This window comes from Mus caroli, unplaced genomic scaffold (assembly GCF_978045245.1).
Source record: "Mus caroli unplaced genomic scaffold, Mus_caroli_1 scaffold_14, whole genome shotgun sequence".
Classification (NCBI taxonomy): Eukaryota; Metazoa; Chordata; class Mammalia; order Rodentia; family Muridae; genus Mus; species Mus caroli.
Window position 1 is genome coordinate 83,402,882 of NW_028227269.1, and position 19,828 is coordinate 83,422,709.

At 50.3% G+C, this 19,828-nt stretch overlaps 1 protein-coding gene across 1 annotated transcript in view; it reads right to left on the minus strand.

The window, feature by feature from the left end:
- The window catches only part of Ltbp2 (latent transforming growth factor beta binding protein 2), a 97,337-nt gene extending 77,733 nt beyond the window's left edge, over positions 1-19,604 (minus strand). The window contains exons 1-2 of the mRNA XM_021178731.3: positions 17,672-19,604; positions 10,816-10,886 (exon numbers count right to left, since the gene is read on the minus strand). Coding sequence (XP_021034390.2) covers positions 10,816-10,886; positions 17,672-18,213 — 613 coding nt within the window. The 5' untranslated portion in view covers positions 18,214-19,604. The remainder of the gene's footprint in view (positions 1-10,815; positions 10,887-17,671) is intronic.
- Positions 19,605-19,828: the final 224 nt, after the last annotated feature.

Consider the following 19,828-nt stretch of genomic DNA (forward strand, 5'->3'; position numbering starts at 1 on the left):
GGAATGGAGAAGTTATGTGGACCCACCCCTTCCATCCAGCAGAGACCCAAAGCCTGGTATGCATGAGAGGAGGGTCTTGCAGCTCAACCTCTGACCCCTGCCTCAAAGGTGGCTTTTGATGCTTAGCTTCTACGCTCCCTTCCTGCTCTGCGTCCCAAGGGTGACCCAACCCACCCTTGGTGTAAACGATAACATCTTTCACTCTCTGCCAATCTGAGACGCCCAGCCTGGCAAGCTAAGCCCCTGCATCTCTTTCCACCACTCAGTTCTGGTTCTGCCTTCTTCGCCAAGGCTGTCTTGACAACACCATGGAGGATACAGAGCTAAATGTGAGCAGGCTACTGAGGAAGCCCCACCTGGTGGAAGGGCTTTTCTCAACTGTGTAGGTGTTTGATTGGTCCAATGAACAGCTCACGGGGAGTGGGAAATCAGAAGGGAAACTGGATACATCATCTCCTCTGTCTATTATATCATCACAGATGAAAGAAAGTCATACGACGTCCAGAGCAGCCAGCTGTGTTGATAGATAAACACCTTCCTGGGAAGATGACCGTTCCCAGCTGGCTGAGGGAGGGTCTGAGCTTCGGACCAGATCTCATCAGCCTGTTTTGTATATATCACCAGACTGCAGTGTCTGGTTTGTTCTGAGCCAATCACATGTATTATGAGACTGGATCATGAACTCCTTTTTCTCTCTTCTACAAAGGCACCCAAAATGAACCACTATGGTGGCCTCAATTGCCTAGCTAAGGAAAGGAAAGTTATGACAGTTTTTACTGTGTGTGTGTGTGTGTGTGTGTGCTCTTTTAAATTTTCTTTTGGCATGTATGTGTGTGTTCACATGTGGGTGAGTGCACATGTATGTTCTGGTATGTGCATGTGGAGGCCAGAGGATGACAATGCGTGTTTTCCTTGATCACATTCCACCTTAGAATGAAGCAGGGGTTCTCACCACTAAAACCTAGAGTTCACCATGTGGCTAGGCTACCTCACCATCGTGTTCCAGCTAGCCCAGTCACCTGTCTGACGCATGGGCTTGCATGCAGGCTGTCAGAGCATCGTGCATTTATGCTGGTGCTGGACACTAAGCTCTGGTCCTCATGTTACACAGCTGGCACTCTATCCTGAAGTCATTGCCCCGGCCTCTAAAATGGTGTCTATAATTAAAGGTGGTAGTATATGGCAATTCTTTTTTTTTTTTTTTTTTTTTTTTTTTTTTTTTTTTTTTGGTTTTTCGAGACAGGGTTTCTCTGTATAGCCCTGGCACTCACTTTGTAGACCAGGCTGGCCTCGAACTCAGAAATCTGCCTGCCTCTGCCTCCCGAGTGCTGGGATTAAAGGCGTGCGCCACCACGCCCCGCTCGGCAATTCTTTTTTAATTCCCCCAATTTCCTCCATTTGGAAAAAATGAAAATCTGGTCATTAATGCAGCTCTTTCGTTTCTATTTTTATTTATGTTCAGTGTGCATGTATATGGGATGGTGGGGAAGCAAGTATGGAAGTCAAAGGACACCTTTGCAGAGTCACTTCTCTTCTGTCTTTATTGGGCTCTGGAAAACAAACTGGGGTCATCAGGCTTGTGTGGCAAGTGCCTTTACCATCTGGGCCATCTTGCAGGCCTTTTTGATATTGTACCAATGCATGGAATCTAGTGACACCATGAGAGCTGGGAGCAATGGCTGTGTTCAAAGGAGAACAGTGGGAAATAAATGAGCACAGATTTCAAAAGCAAAAGGCCAGCTCAGAACCCCTGGCTTGTAGCAGGGGCTTTTTACAAGTAGCAAAAGGTAAAATGCTAAGCACCTATGGACAAACAGCTCCAGACAGGGCTGAGACTGCTGAAGAGAGAAACCCCAACCTTGGTAGACTTGTGCTGCTGCTGCTGCTGCTGCTACTGCTGCTGTTGTTTTGTTTTGTTTTGTTTTTGTATTTCCAGACAGGATTTCACTGTTTAGCCCTGGCTGTCCTGGAACTTACTCTGTAGACCAGGTTGGCCTCAAACTCACAGAGATCCTCCTGCCTCTGCCTCCCAAATGCTGGGATTAAAGGTGTGTGCCACCACTGTCTGGTTGTGGACTTTAACATATATGTACACTGTAGCTATCATCAGACAAGCCAGAAGAGGGCATTAGATCCCATTACAAATGGTTTTTGAGCTGGGCGGTGGTGGTGCACGCCTTTAATCCCAGCACTTGGGAGGCAGAGGCAGGTGGATTTCTGAGTTCAAGGCCATCCTGGTCTACAGAGTGAGTTCCAGGACAGCCAGGGCTACATAGAGAAACCCTGTCTCAAAAACAAACAAACAAACAAACAAACAAACAAACAAATGGTTTTTGAGCCACCATGTAGTTGCTGGGAATTGAACTGAGGACCTCTGGAAGAAGGGCAGTCAGTGCCCTTAACCGCTGAGCCATCTCTCCAACCCTGGCTGTGGACTTTTATACCCAGCTCAAACATCTGATTTTGCTTGTTGTGGAGAGATTACAATTTGCATTGGAGAAACTAACCCCATGTAGGTTCTAAGACTCTAGTGGTTCTCTGGTTAGTTACTGGTAGAGAGTTACCAGCACAGGCCTGCCTCCACCCTCTGAGCTTGATTCACTAGAAGGAGCACATCAAACCTCTCCTCACAGGGCAGCACTTGTGTAGCCAGAGGCTGTTTCTTCTCCAGCCATTCATAATTTGGACTCTTCTGGAACCCTGCCTTTTCCACCTTCCCCTGGCCCTCCCTTCTCCACTCAACATTAGGTACGTGGAGAGTTCAGCTCTCTACAGAGTTAGCAGGATGCCAAAAGAGGGAAGGAAACAAACTCTCCTGAAATTGCTTTGAAAGCAGGAAATGGATGGAAACATTATTCCTGGACACCCCACCTTTTTGGCTGTGCCCCTAGTACCTCCATTCTGCTCCAAAAGTTGGGCGAAGACATATTCTCTTACCACACAAAACACCTATTTTTGGAAGAAGACCAATCTCAGAAAGAGCAGACCTGGGGGAAGGTTCTAGAAACAGCTCTCACAGTATAAACAGACGCTAGCTTCCTCTGGTCCTGGGTGATCTTGTTAGTAGAAATGTCAGGAAGTTGGGGGTCAGACGGCTATGATTTGCGCCAGCTCAGCCACCTCTGACTGTGAGACCTTGGGTGCTTCTCGCCTCTCTGAGACACTTCACTCCACCTTCATGCTTGCTCAGCAAACAGGCTGCTGGTTCCCTTCTTTACATACAGCTCCTGCCAGGGGACACCTTCTGCGCGCGCTCTCTCTAAAACCACCAGTCCAGCGTAATTCAGTACCGTAGCCGGGAGCTGTATGCGGTTATTTAAGTGCAAACGGCTTGAATTGAGATGTAATAAAGTTTAAAACTCAGCTCCTCGTTCTCGCTAGCCACATGGCAAGTGTTTACTAGTCACCTGTGGCTTGTGGTGACCATATTGGACGGCAAAACATACCACATTCCCGTCATACTGACCGGTCTAGCGGACAGCACAAAGCTTAGGACAGCAGTGGGTAGGGGTTTGAACGTCTTAGCCACACCCCATTCCCATCAGCCAGGCTTAGGCTAATGTGCAGGCGTATGTACAACCGTAGACAACCCCCTCTTCACACCCCCACCTCCCCAGATAAAAGTTCTTGCCATCATTTCTCTCTTCTGGATCCCAGAGACCCCCCCCCACCCCGCCTTCTCTCTACAACCTGTGAGCTGAGGCACTGGCTTTAAGGTAAAGCTCCCCCACAGCCAAGCTCTCAGCTTTTCCTGTTTTCTGCTTCCAGGGTCTCTAACAACCTGTCCTCTGCGCTACTAAATTCGTTCTCACCCTGAAGACTTTCCAGCCATTCACAGCACTTGCCTGGGCACCTCTCCTTTGGAATGTGTTTATGGAGTTGAGGGCAACACCTTGCGTCTAAAGGCAGAGACCCTAAGAATCTTTGACTCACACAACTCTCAGAACCTTCTATGGCTCACCCTTTCCACCTAAGCCCTAGGAGGAGGACATAATCTGTCAGAATCTTGGGCCTGATCTCCCCAGGCTATAGAGAAGTCAGGGCCACAGGCTCCAGAGCCTTGCCCCTGCTCACACCACAGCTGGGCTAGGCCGCTGCTCTCTGAACTGCTGCAAACAGCACTGGGGCTCAGAGACCCGCCAAGCACTAGACTCCAAAATAGCAGTTGTATTCACATAAAAGCCTCTAATGAGAGAAAGATGCCATTTTTGGCCCCTTGCACACACCCTGCAGACGCTGTCTGGCAGGCCAAGTGGGCCTCTACCGTTTGGCGGCCGGAGGGGAGGAAGGGAAGGTGTGAGTCAGACTTTGGCCCCAGCCTCTAGGCCTGGACGGCCCTGTTAATTGCTTTAACAAATGCTGAGATGCTGGCCCACTTGGAGGCTGAGGGCCAGGGACTGGGGTAGAAAGCTGCCCCAGTTCCCATCAGCCACAGAAGGCACACAGGAGACTTTGGGGTCTATTCATCCCTCAACCTTGACTTGGTTGAGGAAAACCAGGGCTTTGGTGACTTCAGTCTCAGCAGGGCCTCTAGGGAGGAGAATAATGACCAGAACAAGCGCCATCAGAGCGCGGAGCCTGTGATGAGCCTCCTCTTGGAAAGCAGCAACAAGACTGACTTTTGCTTGCTGTCAATGATTGACAGGTAGCCATCTGCTCTTGGTACCTCCTGGCCATGGCAGTGCATGGAGGCAAGTGATACCTTCCCATCACTGAATCCTAACCTTGTGGATGCAGGAGCCATTAACGTCGGCCCGCTGTGTCCTTTTCTAGAGCATGGTTGTACATCCAATACTCACCACCTATGTAGAATGGTAAAGAAGACAGGCTGTGTCCATTCCTTCACGGAACTTCCAAATTAATCACGAGGGTATGATAGAACATATAGAGGAAGGAACAGAAGAACAAAAATCAGGATGTGAAGATATGGAGGTAGCAGTTAAGGGACCAAGATCCAGAAAAAAAAAAAAAATGAGACTGATGTGGGACGGCTATAAGCAGAGTGATTGGAGGCCGCTCCTCTGAGGAGGGAGGCACGATGCAGAGACTGGAATGATGACAGAGGCTAGGTAGTGACTGGAGGCAGAGCCAGAGACAGTGGCATTTGCTATAGACAAGAGGAAGCACATACCAGAAGCCAGGCAAGTTATGTGAATCAGGGTAAGTGTTAAGAGCCCAGGCTAGAAGGCCCACTAATTTGGGGACCTCACAACAGAAGGTAAGCTGACACATTCACGGGTTAGAGAAAGAGCAGCCAGTAGACGCCTACAGACATCCAGAGGAGATGGCTGCAGATATGAACGAACAGTCAGGGATGCAATCACAGCAGATGCTGAGTAGGCAGCAGACTCAAGCGCCTGGAAGTCAAGGGAGAAGTCTGGCTGGGGGTGTCTGTAAACATGGCTAGTGCCAGTGTACAAGACAAGGCCTGCTTTCTCTGTATCGCCTCTTCTTCTTACTATTATGGGTACCATCCCTGGAATATGGGGAAACTGAGGTTTACATTGCTCATAAAGTTGACTAACATTACCATGCTATTAAGTGGTTGGAACAAGGGTTTTGCATAGGGGATTCTGGGTCTAAAGTTAGAGCCTTCCTACTTGTGAGCCTTCTGCAGGTATGACATGGGTGGACACAGGCAGGCACCACTAGGGAAGCCACATGGAGCCCAGAAAATAAACAAGGTCCCTTGTAGGACTGAGATAAGAACAAGAAGGAAGAGTGTTTCAGTGCCAGCCACACAATGCAGAGGCTCTGGACCAAGGAGTCGGGAGCAAATGCTCGCCCTGGACCCCATCCCCAGTCCCCTGGGATTCTGGGAGGGATAACAGGAGTTAGACAACAGGCAGGGATGTCTCAGGTTAGCCAGGAACAGCACAGAGATCCTGCCCTTAGAAATCAAAGTAAAAAACCAAGGCTCTTTACAGAGAGCCTAAAGAACACAGAAGACCACGAGTGACATGTTTAACCTAAATGACCTCAGGTGTTCCTGATGACTCTCAAAGGAAGCAATTATGGCTAGTCACAGCACACAGCAGAGGACCCGAGACACAGAGAGCTTGAACAGCTCCTCTGTAGCCACACTCCTACCAAGAGGTCTCTAGCACTGGCTCTGGGTGACTGCGCTCCAAAAAACCATAATGCCTAACCATGTGCCAGGCTGTCTGAACCCTTGGTGCCTGGCCCTTGGTTGCTGGAGATTGGATTCATACACAGACTGATGAATCCCCACTCCCTGACTATACAACCATACAAGTTCATCTGCAAAGCGGATAAAAGATCAAATCTAGCCTCAAGAGTCATTATATTCAAATCAGTAATATAGGTCTGGAGATTTGGGTCAGCGGTTAAGAGCACTGACTGCTTTTCCAGAGGACCCGGGTTCGATTCCCAACACCCACACGGCAGCTTACAACTGTCTGTAACTCTCACACAGACACACAGGCAGGCAAAACACCAATGCACATAAAATAAAAATAAATAAAATAATTTTATAAAAGATTTGTAAAAATCAGTAATATAAAGGGGGTTATGATATACTGCAAGAATTATAGATTATATTCTTACTATTCCCAAAGACAAGCCTATATAAACTGTCATACACTGTGTGACTGAGACTTAACTAAAAAGGGAGCTAGTTACTTGTCCAAGGGTGGAAAACTGGGGTTCAAACACGCATCTCCTTAGATCTGTGCCAGAATCTTCTCTTAACCTTGAACCTCACTGCAAGAGATATGATTTAGAGATGGTTCCCTCCTCAGCCATTGCAGGAGATTGTTCCGTCCTCCCCAGAGTGGACCCAGACTCTGTGTCTTCAAGATAAGATAGGAAGGCTGGGCGAGGGTCTGCAGCCCCTTCCCCGGCTGGGTAGAGACAGGGGTGAGCTGGTGTGAGAAGACTGATCTCCGAAAATCAGCAGCTATAAAGAAAGGGCTAGCGGTCTCACATCCTATTGCCCTTCCCCCTCAGTCATCTGCCTCCACAAATACATAAACACATGAATCATGCAGAAGAGCTGGCAAGGCCACAGAAAAGAAAAAAGGCAGATACCAAGACCAAGGGAGGAAACCACGGCCCAATTCCAGACCCCACCAAGGTAGAGGGAGGAACTGGGGATACAGCAATGTGGCAGCCAGAGACACACGGCTCCCCAAGTTCTAGTGACTTTGGGAGGAGGAAGCAGGCTAGCCAGGGAGGTGCAAGTGTGTTACGGCTTAGAATTGTTTCTGTGAGAGAAGAGAGAAAGACCAGGAATGGGGGCGGGGGGCGGCAACAGAGCCAGGACCAGCATTTCCGCACCTGGGCAATGCGTTGAATCCTCTTATATAGGGAGCCAGAAGATGGACTGAGTCTCCATGTGGTTTGGGGACCAACACTGAAATGGGAGGGTGTCATACACTCTGTGTCTATTCTCATCTCCCAAACTGCCTGGAAGGCATCCCGTGTGTATGAAGTTGCTAGGGCAGAATCCTGAACATTCTCTGGCATGGCATCTCCCCCCATCCCCTGAGGGCAGCTGTGTAGAGGGGAGAGGGCAGTGAGAAGCCACTGGGGAATCAGAGAGCCAGCTGTCAGGGTGAGCAGCCAAGAGTACCACATTCTACACAGCCCTGGGCCCGGTTATCCAGGGCCAACACCCCAGTGCTCACGTGGTTCTCATTAGGCTCATTAGTCGCCAAATAGCAAACAAGCAAACAGCACGGAGACCAACGAATCACCAGACAACTCTTTAGTGGGCAACCCACTTCAAGCAGCGAAGGCCGGTTCTCCAAAGAGCTGCCAGCCTACGGCCTTGTCCAAGGGTAAGGGGGCAGGTTTTAGGGAGTGGTGAAGCAGAATCAGGCTGGACAGAGAAATAATGGAGGTGTGGCTACCTGCACAGCCTCTGAGACACGAGGGCGCATGCGTGCTCGATCAGAGACGCTCTGCAATCACCCGATCTCAAGTTTCCAGCGCTGAAACCACAGTCTGGCAAAGAAGAATACTGGCAAATCGCGAGTGAGTTAGGAGGCCTGCAGGCCTGGAGGGCTGAGTGTGGCCAGGCCTAGACCCCCTCAGGGATCTGGGTTTCAAGCCTACCCCCTGTGAGGCTGCCCGGTCCCAGTTAGCCTCAGCAACACTCTACCAGCCAGAGGCTCCCTGCAAAGGCTGAGCGCGCTGGAGCATAGCAAACTTCTTCCCCAACCTCACAATCCGTCCTCAGGGTGCTGCGTCTCAGTGTGGTCCTTGGCCCTGAAGCATCAGCAGCCCCAGGGAACTGTGGGAAACCGTAGTCCCAGTCCTGCTTCAGATCTACATCAGAGTCTTCCCCTACAGTAGCGTTCCCTGAAGATGTGTGGGAACATCCGTGGACCCTGAACTCTTCTTTGGGACGTTCAGCCACAATTACAGCCATCTATGGTGCTTTTAAAAATGACAGCATCATGGCCTAGTCCATAGTCCCTGCCTTGCATAGAGATAGGGTCTCCCACTTCCATGCTTCCTCTGCCCAAGGGAGTAGCTTGGAGCTGGTTTGGTCCCAGACTATCCCCTAAGGCCGTGAGGGACCCTGAGCAAGTCACCACCTCTCCAAAGGTCATTTGATCATCTTTGAAAATATAAGTGCACCATTGCATACACTAGCAAGATTTTGCTGAAAGGACCCAAATATAGCTGTCTCTTGTGAGACGATGCCGGGGCCTAGCAAACACAGGAGTGGATGTTCACAGTCAGCTATTGGATGTATCACAGGGCTCCCAATGGAGAAGCTAGAGAAAGTACCCAAGGAGCTAAAGGGATCTGCAACCCTATTGTTGGAACAACATGATGTACTAACCAGAACCCCGGAGCTCTTGTCTCTAGCTGCATATGTATCGAAAGATGGCCTAGTCGGCCATCAATGGAAAGAGAGGCCCATTGGACTTGCAAACTTTATATGCCCCAATATAGGGGAATGCCAGGGCCAAAAGAATGGGAATGGGTGGGTAGGGAAGTGGGGGGCGCTATGGGGGACTTTTGGGATAGCATTGGAAATGTAATTGAGGAAAATATGTAATAAAAATATTAAAAATCAAAAAAAAAAAAAAGAAAATATGAGTGAAGGCTGGGGACGTGGTTCTATTATAGAATATCTGCCTAACACAGCCTTATGTGTAATACCCAGCACATTAATGAGGAGGAGGAAGAAGAGGAGGAGGAGGAGGAGGGAGATGAGAAGAGGAGGAGGAGACTTAGTTGTAGCTATATTCTTTATTCTTTAATCACTGTACTTGGGAAGCTAAAGCAGGAAGATCATGAATTTGAAACTAGCCAAGGCTACAAACTGAGATCTTGTCTCAAAGAAAAAAGAAAAGGAAAGAAAAAAAGAAAAGGAAAGAAAAGAAGAAATGAGGACCCAGGTTCCTTCTCAATCTGACCTCTAGCCGGCTACAGAGGACCTGCACCCTGATGGTCCCATTCCCCCAGGTAGCCTGGAAAGGACATGTAGGCAAGAGAGCTGCTGGGGTTTTGTCTGGAGGTCCTTAGAGCTCTATGTACGGAGATAGCAGAGGGGTCGGGGGCCATGCGGCCTGAGGCGTCTCCACCTCAAGACACACTGGGAGGGAGAGAAGAGCACCCAGCATGTTGGGAACGCCACACATGTCACACCCCATAGCTGTGAAGCTCTCACGTGTAAAGGGCCTTTGTGTATCCTTGATGGAAGAAGTGATAAGGCTTGGGCCTGGCAGAGGCAATAGCAGCTATGGGGGCGGAGGTAGGGTGGGCAATGGGGCAGAGGTCCTAGAGAGCTGATGTAGGCCCAAGAGGAGGCCGTGGGGAGCAAAGGAGGAAGATCCCAGGAGTTTTCGGTGATGCCCAGACCCTACACTACCTGCAGGAAATGCCAGCCTCAGCTACTGTTGAGAAGTCATGGGCCAGGGATATGCCCCAGCATGTGTGGCACGCCATCCTCGGCCACAGCTCCCAACCAAAGCCTTAGTTTCCTCAAAGGTGGAGGGCAAGGAAATCCACATAGAGAAGCTTGACTGTGATAATTCTTGTGACGACACCCAACTCTTAGCTAGCAGCAGCGTCTCCAGGAAGCACACTGCTATCCCCCGGTGTTCCCAAGCCATGTGACACTCAGGATCAGAGACGTGGTAGCAAGTGTAAGAAGCATCCTTGAGTCAGGTTGTCTGACTTCTGCCGTCACCTGACTCAGTTTCTTCACCCACCCACCAAGTGGGAAGGTTCAGCACACTTTGTGTAAAATGAGTGCTGTATGGGCATTGCCTCTGACACTAACAGTGGCATGGGTCATGGCTCTCCCAACTCCTGGGAAAAGGATGAGCCTAGAGCCCATGATGCTTCCTGCCTCCATCCTTGATCTTGACATAGCTAAGAGGAAGTCTTTCTTTCCCCACATTTAAGATCGCTTGGCAGGCTTCAGAGTATCTGAGTGAAGGCTCTTCCAGGCACAGACTCAGAGCCTTACCAGATCATCCCAGAACCATGCCAGCCTGATATCTTGGGACTGGGAGCCAGGGGCCAGGGCAGAGGTGGAGTCATAGCTCACGCTAAGAACGATGCCCCCAGAGGCTTATTCTGCAGACCAAAATCAAGGGCACCAACACAGTGGGTCTTAAAAAGGAACTGCAAGAAGTTTAAAAGACAAACAGGAATCTGCTTAGAGAATAGTTTCTTTTTTTGGAGGCATCTTTAAATCTCCCTTCCCCTCTACTCTGGAGACCTCCTTGGAGGCAGAAGCCAAGGGAGTCACGTCTGCTCCATGTCCTGGAGTCCTCACCCAGGTCTATCTCAGGAGCGAGAGGGATGGATGGGACATAAGGGACTCACGTTTGATACAGTGGTTGGTGCTGTTTGATGTTGTCCATCCTGGGCAGCACTGTCCCCCGCAGACATTTCTCCTGTGGAGTCACCGGGGCAAAGTTAACACAAAGGATGCTCAAAGCTGGTACTATCCATTCAGCCCTTTCTGGGCAGGGCTTGGGGACACACTTGGAGGCTGGGAAGACTGTCCCCATTCCTCAGGGAGGTCACCTGCTCCGGGAATGAGGACTATGACGTGATGAAGACCAAAGTTGAGTCTTGTCCCTAACACCCCCTGTATGCCTCTGGAAGACCTCTGTCTTTCCATCTGCACAATGGAGATAATGCCTGCTTCACCGATTGCCTGTTGAGAAAAGGTGTGTAGTAGCCAGAGCAGAGAAGTCAATACAGAGGAGAGCATGGTGGTATACTGATGGGGGGGGGGGTTTCTAGGCCAGCCAGGCTATGTATTGAGACCTCATCTCAAACAATAAAACATACACAGACACACACAGAGAGACACACAGAGAGATACACATGCACACACACACACACACACACACAAGCACACACGCACGCACACAGAAAGTAACAGGGACAAGGTGGTAAACAAGTTCATAGAGGTTCCGTCATTTGCCAAAGCCACATAACCATTGAGTACCAGAGCCCAATTCCAAAAAAAATCTAGGTTGGCAGGCTAGTGGGTATCTCAGTGAGAGAGAGAGAGCGAGAGAGCGAGAGTGAGAGCGAGAGTGAGAGCGAGAGAGCGAGAGAGAGAGAGAGAGAGAGAGAGAGAGAGAGAGAGAGAGAGAGAGAGAGCCTGAAGGCCCTGGGTTCTATCCAGAACACCAAAAACAAAACAAAATATGCTGAGCGGGCTGAACTCTAAGCCAGACCCCAAGCCTACAATGCCTCTCACCCAAACCCACACAGCATGCTCCTTGCCTGTAGATGCCGACAACTGCAGAGACATTACATATAAATATCGTTTTAGGGATATATGTGTGTCACCTTCCCATGAATTCAGACCAGGAGGTAGACTTGGGCAGGCCCATATGTAGTCAGACTGAGGGCTAAGCAGGAGACTGAAGAAACAGGGCTCTCAGGTCACTGTTCAAGAAAGGCTTCCAGAGCCAGGCGTGATGGCACGCCTTTAATCCCAGCACTTGGGAGGCAGAGGCAGGCAGATTTCTGAGTTCGAGGCCAGCCTGGTCTATAGAGGGAGTTCCAGGACAGCCAGGGCTACACAGAGAAACCTTGTCTCGAAAAACCAAAACAACAACAACAACAACAAAACAAAACGGCTTCCACGGTGACAGCTGACAGGAAGAGGGCACACAACTAAGCGACCTCTGCCTGACAAGCACCCTTTCCCCTTGGGAAGGCCAATGGAATGCAGTTTATGGGTGGATGCACCCAGCCCTGACACCTTCATGAGATCTTAGCTTTTGGTCTTAGTGGGATGCTCACTCTACTTGCCCAGATGTTGTTCTCAGGTGTCTGGTGAGAGCCGCCAGCACTGTAGGTTTCTGACCCAAGCTCTCCACCTGTCAACCCCAACAACCAGACAAAGGACACTCCCAAGAAGGAGGGTGCTGAAGAACACTTCTTGGGTCAGACTTCTGGAGTCAGGACAGGCAAGGCTGGCTCTACCTCCCTGGGCCCAGTCATGAGGAACAGACTTATGGGGGAGGGGAGGGGGGACAGGGGCTGGTGTGGGCGGCCATTCCTGGGATCCTTGGGGCCAAGATGACAAGCATCTGGTGCCGCTTAGGAGATTGTTTGACATTTGAGTGGACCCCAAAGCTTGTGCGGTTGTGGGAGTCATAAGAAGAATTCAAAATAAATTCCTAAAGCCTGCAAAGGCTGAGGCCCACTCCTGGCTCTTGGTTCCAACCTTATGGGGGCACGGGCCTCCCAGGGAGCCTTCAGAATGCCCCTCTGGCCAAGAGCTCTGCCTTGCTGGCCACCTCCAGCACCATCCCGAATTCCTAATGTTCTCCCAGTCAAGGCCCACGTCACTGGGCTCCAGGGAGAGACTTTCCCCCACCCACCCTCCCAGGGCTTTCCAGCGTATACCAGGGTAGAAGAGGAATGCAGTCCAGTTATTTGGAAGTCACTACCCATTGTTAGTGACCAGGCCTCTTAGTGGGCTGAAAAAGTCTTGGAAAGAAAACAGGCTGCACACCCTGGGAGTTTTCTGAGAAATAGCACCTGTGCAAACCTAGCACAGACCCAGGAGCCTACTTGGGTGGGAAATCATACCATACCTCCTACCCAAAGAGACCCCCATCAAGCCACCCATCTACCCAGATACCCTCGGGATGGCTTTGCAGCTAAGATGGTCAACAGCCAGGTCTTCCCTGACTGCCTATAGAGGAGTCCTAAGGGATGTCACGGTCAGAGCAGAAACTGGCCAGAATCAAAGGCTGCCAGCACATGTGGCAGGATGGGCTGGCTGGAGGGGTACTTAAAGGAGGCTCAGATACTTAATGGGCATCTCTGAGGATATTGTAAGGCCCAGCCAGGAGAGCCTCTGGGAGGTAATAGCCTGTGTCTATGCTATAAGAAGCCTGCATAATCCCAGACTTCCATATCAGACATGATCTCCTTTGTGGAAAGCTCTGCTGACGAGTGTCTGCCCCTCCCCCCCACTCATTGTCACACTCACACATCATTTAGTAGTGGTGGCTCATGCCACTGCAGTCTACCTCCATCTTGAGTATCTTGAATGTTCTTTCCTTTTTCTCGTTGCCTCTGTAGGCTAACACAGTGCCGTAAAGTGTGGTACCTATCCGATGCTCCTTCTATTCATCCAGCCCAGGGCTCCCTTGGAAGTGGGCTGAGCATTGCCAAAGGTAGGAAAGGGGGTGTTAGGTTTACACCTCAGCAGGACTGATTCACACGGCAAGGAAGTGATTTCGCATCCCATAGTTTTCCTCATCTATGTAGGCTAGTGAGCAGGTCTCCATCTGAGGCTGGGTCCTGCCACTGGACACACCCAGTTGGTTTCTCCATACTTCATGCACAGGGCACGAAGTTCAGCTTCCAAGACAATGGGTGGTGGCTGACCAGAACTGAAAAACTTTTTTTATTTCAAAATTCCTTACATTTCCTTGCTCTCCTTGTACTACTTTTAACTAGCAATAATAATGCAAAGTTTCCTTTTAATAATGGATTTATTTATGCAGGAGAATGAGTCAGGTTTTGTTCATAATGATAAAAAAATGTAAGACATCCAGAAAGAGGAGGATGGATAAATAAACTGTGGGATATTTAGACAAAGGAACAATATACACCAGTTAAAACGAATAAACTTGAGTTGTATATTATCATAGTTAAATCTCAAATTCCTAATAAGGAAGGGAAAACACTGTAACGGAATACAATATGCTACCCCTTGTCTAAGTTTAAGATATGAAAGACAACATTGTATATTTTATGGATATTTGCATCTGTTGCAATAGCATAAAATACATGTTGGAAATATTTAAATCCAAGTGATGGTTGGCTAGGGAAAAGGGGAGGCAAACTTAAAGAAGAAATCTCAACTCTAGTCTTATTGCAACTTTGATGTGATATGCCATGTTGGGCTGGTATGCATGGGAAGTCTGCCCTTTTCTGAAAGAAAATGAAGAGGACCTGGGCTTGGAGGGACTGGCAGAGGAAGAGGAAGGGGAATTGCGGTTGGGCTGTAATATATGAGAGAAGAAAAAAATGAAAGTAAACTAACTTGTGAGCCCTGCTATCTCCAATGCCTTTTGGTATTCATGCATAGTTTCATAATTTACATCAAAAGATATAACACGGAGTCCTGTTGCTGAAATGATGTATTGACAAAGAGAAGAAGCTGGCAAGGTGGCTCATCAGACAAAAGCACTGGCCAAGCCTTCCAGCCTGAGCTCAATCCCTGGAACTCACTTGGTGGAAGGAGCGAGAACAAGAAAATATGAACAAAATATTACGATAGTCAAGAAACACTAAGTACTTGTACTGGCTAGTTTTGTGTCAACTTGACACAGCTGGAGTTATCACAGAGAAAGGAGCTTCAGTTGAGGAAATGCCTCCATGAGATCCAACTGTAAGGCATTTTCTCAATTAGTGATCAAGGGGGAAAGGCCCCTTGTGGGTGGTGCCATCTCTGGGCTGGTAGTCCTGGTTCTATAAGAGAGCAGGCTGAGCAAGCCAGGGGAAGGAAGCCAGTGAGGAACATCCCTTCATGGCTTCTGCATCAGCTCCTCCTCCATGCACTGCTTGAGTTCCAGTCCTTGGTGGTGAACAGCAATTTGGAAGTGTAAGCTGAATAAACCCTTTCCTCCCCAACTTGCTTCTTGGTCATGATGTTTTGTCCAGGAACAAAAACCCTGACTAAGACAGTACTGGAATCAATAAGTCCCCTATAGATTGTAGTATACAGCTACACTGCTCACGACTGCCCCTGAGACATTTAGCACAATGTCTGACACATGTATTTTTTTCATCTCCAGTACATTAACAATTCTATAAGGAAAAGATTTTTGTGTCTGTCTCTTTTTTCTTCCTTTCTTTCTTTCTTTCTTTCTTTCTTTCTTTCTTTCTTTCTTTCTTTCTCTCTTTCTCTCTTTCTCTCTTTCTCTCTTTCTCTCTTTCTTTTGGTTTTATTGCTGTTACTGTTTTTGTTTTTCCAGACAGGGTTTCTCTGTGTAGCTCTAGGTATCCTAGAACTTGCTCTGTAGACCAGACTACTCTAAAACTCAGAGATCTGCCTGCCTCTGCCTTCAGAATGCTGAGATTAAAGGTGTGCATCACCATCACCTGGCAGTTTGTCTATTTATCTACTGCTAGGGTTTTCATAATAGTGCATATTAAAGGAGTTCCACAAAACAGAACATAGCAACACACACACACACACACACACACATCCAAAAGAAAAAACACCAAAAAAAAACAAAAAACAAAAACTCAAAACAAAAAACAAAAAAAACCCAACCAAACAACAACAACAAAAAAAACCCCAAACCTCAATTAGCAACTGTAGTTCTATATTCTACCAGCAGATGGCACTTGATTCCCTAGATCTGACCTGCACACGATGGCCAGAATCGACCTGGATTGAGGAAGTTAAGGAGTAATTTTGTCACTTGGACCCCTTCCCAAGAGATGAATGGGATGACAGAAGAACTCAACATCTATCTACCAAAGCTGCAGGAGACAAAACTGAGGCTCCAACTCCAGCACAGGAATGCATCTGTGTATCTAGCAGGTGCCCATAACTTACACACCTGGTCACTGCTGTCAGCTTTGTCCTAGTGACAGTCTGCTTTGCTTCACTTTCTGACTTCTAACAGCACCTTGCAATGCGCATGCGCGCGCGCGCACACACACACACACACACACACACACACACACACACACACAAGCACGCACAAGCCTGCAGCATAACCATCCACTCCCCATGACAGCCAGACTTCATCTCAGCCTCAGCCCCCGGCTCCCCTATACCAGGCACAAAAGCTTATGGTGAAAAGCCCTAGTTCTGAGTTAAGCCTGCATGGCAGCCTCATCTCCAGATGTGCCACTCTGGCCCTCTCCTTCCTCGTCTATGCTCTAGGGCCCCAGGTCAGTGTCTCTTCCCTGACCCTCTTCACTACATTGTACTGCTCCATTGCCCTTGACAGAATTGTCCTGTGCTTTTAGAAACACATTCACCAGCACATACTGCTCGTGCCTCCAACTTGATTTTAAGACATTGGCTTGCCCTCCAGCAGGTTTTGTATTCTGTGGGTCCCCGCGCCCTCTCCCATGCTCAGCACATGTAATCATGCAGTCTGAGCACATACATAGAAATAGAAATACGTGAGGGGGGATAAATGCTATAAGAAAGCATAAAGCTGAATGAGGGCGCAGAAGGGATGAGACATGGTGAACTCTGCTAAGATACAGAAGACTGTTGCAGGCAAGAGAAGAGTATGTGTGCAGAGCAGGAGGCAGAAGATCCTCTGTAGTGGGACTAGGCGTACACGCAACGGGACTGCTACCTGGAACTACAAGGGACAGGTAAACCAGACTCAGGCCAAGGGCTGCCAAAGCCCTCCAAGACTAACCAATTGCACCCTGCCCAGTCTGGCATTGCCAGACTCCTGTGCCTTCACTCCAGAGACACTTGGGTACTCAGGAGAGGTCCCCAACTCATTAAATCCTGGGCAAGGCGTTGTTGGGGCAAGGAGAGGACCTCCTGTGATAACAGAGTCCAGAACCCGCAGCGAGTGGTGCAAAATAATAAGTTGAAGAGTTGGGGCGAGGCGTGGCTTTTCAAAGTGTGCAAACAACGCTGACATCTAGACTTCCTGGAACACACAGACCCAGTCCCTCGCACAGGTCAGGGCAGCCTTCTCTTTCACAGAGCTCCTAAACCCATGCCTAAGCCCTCTGCGTGTCTCAGCAGACCTGAGCCTGGACCATACACTTGTCTTGGCGCGCCTGCTTCCCTGTCAGCCCCTTCCTGGGAGATGCGTCTGTCTTCGCGCCCTGGTGTCCCCACTCCCCCCGCCCAGATCCTCCACCTACTGGCGCCCGGAGCCAGTTTATCCTTCTCTGGGCCTCAAGAACCCAGAGCGCCCACCCAGCCACTGCGAGAGCTCGTTAGCTCAGCACAGAATGAGTTAGAAACGCACACGAGCTTAACGTCGGGGTTCCGGGAGAACTGGTGTAGATTTATTTTCCCCCCAAATAACTTTTTGAAAGCTGGTCCTAGCCCCGGTTTCGGAACCTCGGAGCGGTTTCTCTAGCAGTTACTGAGGACAATGGGATAGGACCGGCACTCCACTGAAGGCGTAACCGTCCGGGATACCCGCATCCCTTTGCTCCACCCTGCCCCCAGCCCCAGCCCCTCTTCAGTGCTCACCCGGTGAGCCGCCCTCGCCGTGGGGCAGCCGCGGGTCGCTGAGGGGTCTCCAGGCGCACGACAGAAGGTGCAGCCCGGGCTGCTAGCTGCTGCTGGCCCCGGGGATGGCTTCTCCGAGTCTGGACAGGTGGCTGGACTCGACGCAGCTGCTGGGTTCGGGGCGGCCTCCTGGCCTCGGCCTCTGCGAGCCTTCCAGGGTTCCCCTGGCCCCGCTGGTTCCACTCAGAGGGCGACAAGCCGGGGACCGGCGCGTCAGACTCTCGGAACAGACTGTACACCTTGGCTGCAGCCGATGCGGGGTGGCTGCCCACGGGGTGCCACAACCGGTTCGCATCCCTGCTAGCTGGTTCGTATCTCCCTATGGAATCCCGTTGGGCATGACTTGTCCCCATCAAGACAGCCAGGACAAGTGGCAGAAAGCCCCTCCAACGCACCCGTTGGATGCATCCGGAGCAGCGAGCGGTGGTCGGCGCCCTCATGGCGCCAGAGTGGCTGCAGAGCTGTGGGCACCGGAGACCTCGCGGGGAGGTGCTCTCCATCATACGCTCCACAGACCCGCCTGGCGGCTTGCCCCTTCCCGTCTAGGAGACCTCTGAAACAGCCGTTTGGGGGTACGGGGGTTCCTAGGCACGGGCTGTATGGCGTGAGCTGCCCGGGCTGCGCACCGAGCCCGAGTCCGCCGCACCTTCGCTCCCGCACTGCCGCCGTCTGAAGGGGAACCGGAGGGTTTTATTTTTGGAAACCGCCCCCTGCCTTTTCGTCTCTTTTATCCACGCCATGCCCCCCTCCTTGGAGGGACAGCTCGGCCCCCTTATTACGGGAGACAAGAATTCCAGCAACACCCTCTTTGGCACCGAGAAGCGAGCGGGCGGCGAGGGGATTAACCCGTGAGGAGCTGCGGGCGACAGGGCAGACCCGGGGACTGGAAAGACAGATGGCGTCTGCCTGGACCAGCGCACCTGAGCTGCCTTTTTCCTGTCCTGGGCAAACTCAAGTTGTCCACCTGTCCTGGATGTATTTTCTGTTCCTGAACTCACGGACTCAGATGAACAAGACTGCTTCGCGGGCCTGAAGGAAGCTGGGGAAGGTACCCAGACCAGAGTAATGGGGACCGAGCCCGAGGCATGCGCGCCTGGTCTCGTTGCTTCCACCTCTGACCGCTGGGGGCGCTAGGCGAGAATGCAGGTGTCCCTGGGGCAGCTCCCAAGAGCCGGTTGCCTATGGGGAAGGTCAACTTGGGGCGCGCGCCCCCTGGTGGAGCTGGTCTCACCCTTGGCAACCGTGTTTTGTAGTGACACACTCTGCCAACCTGCTTAGAGCCTAGATCTTAATCTGCTTCCTGTGGCGCCAAACCTTGGCCTGGGCCTATGGTGATGGTGGCTGCCCGCTGGAAGAGGTGTACTCTTTTTTACAAAGGTAGGCATGGAGTCTCTTTTATAAGGTGACTAAAGGAGAGTATTGCTAAAGATGGAAATAAAACCCAGGCCAGTGGCCTCTGGCCCACAGTTCACTCTTTGAACTCCTACCCCTCATTCCTTGGAGAATTTCCCCAAGGGCTGCATGAGCCTTTGAGCCCTGCTGGGCCGGGTTCTCACACCTTCTTGTATTGAAGGGGACAGGGATGTCCGTTGCCTCCCACCTAAATTAACCTTATTCCCTGTGTCCCATGCCCCAAAGCCTAAAAGGCTAGGCATATATGGTTTTCCTGAAAGTGTTTTCACAGCCTACTGGCTCCTAAGCAGACAGGATGAAAGAGCCTGTAAAGGCACCAATTACAACTTCCCATACCAGCCTCTCCCTTCCCAGAACCCTAAGTAATACCTAACTGGATTAGAAAGTCTCAATACTTGACACTGGCCTACGGAGTCCTCCCTGCCCAGTTGGTTTTCTGACCAATCTGAATTTACTCCTGCTCAGTATTCATTACACAGTACCCTCACAGTCTCTGCTTGGCAAACGTTTGATCCATTGCGACGACTCATCTCTCCACCTAGAGTATTCATCTCCAAGAGGTCTTCAGGACTGCCTCTTCATTTCACCTCACAGAGCAAACATCAGCCCCTACAGTGGCCATGTACGCTCTTCAGCCTCCCATTCCTGTGAGGAAATACCCAAGATTGCCCACTTACAAGGGGAAATCATTTCCTGGGGCTTTGT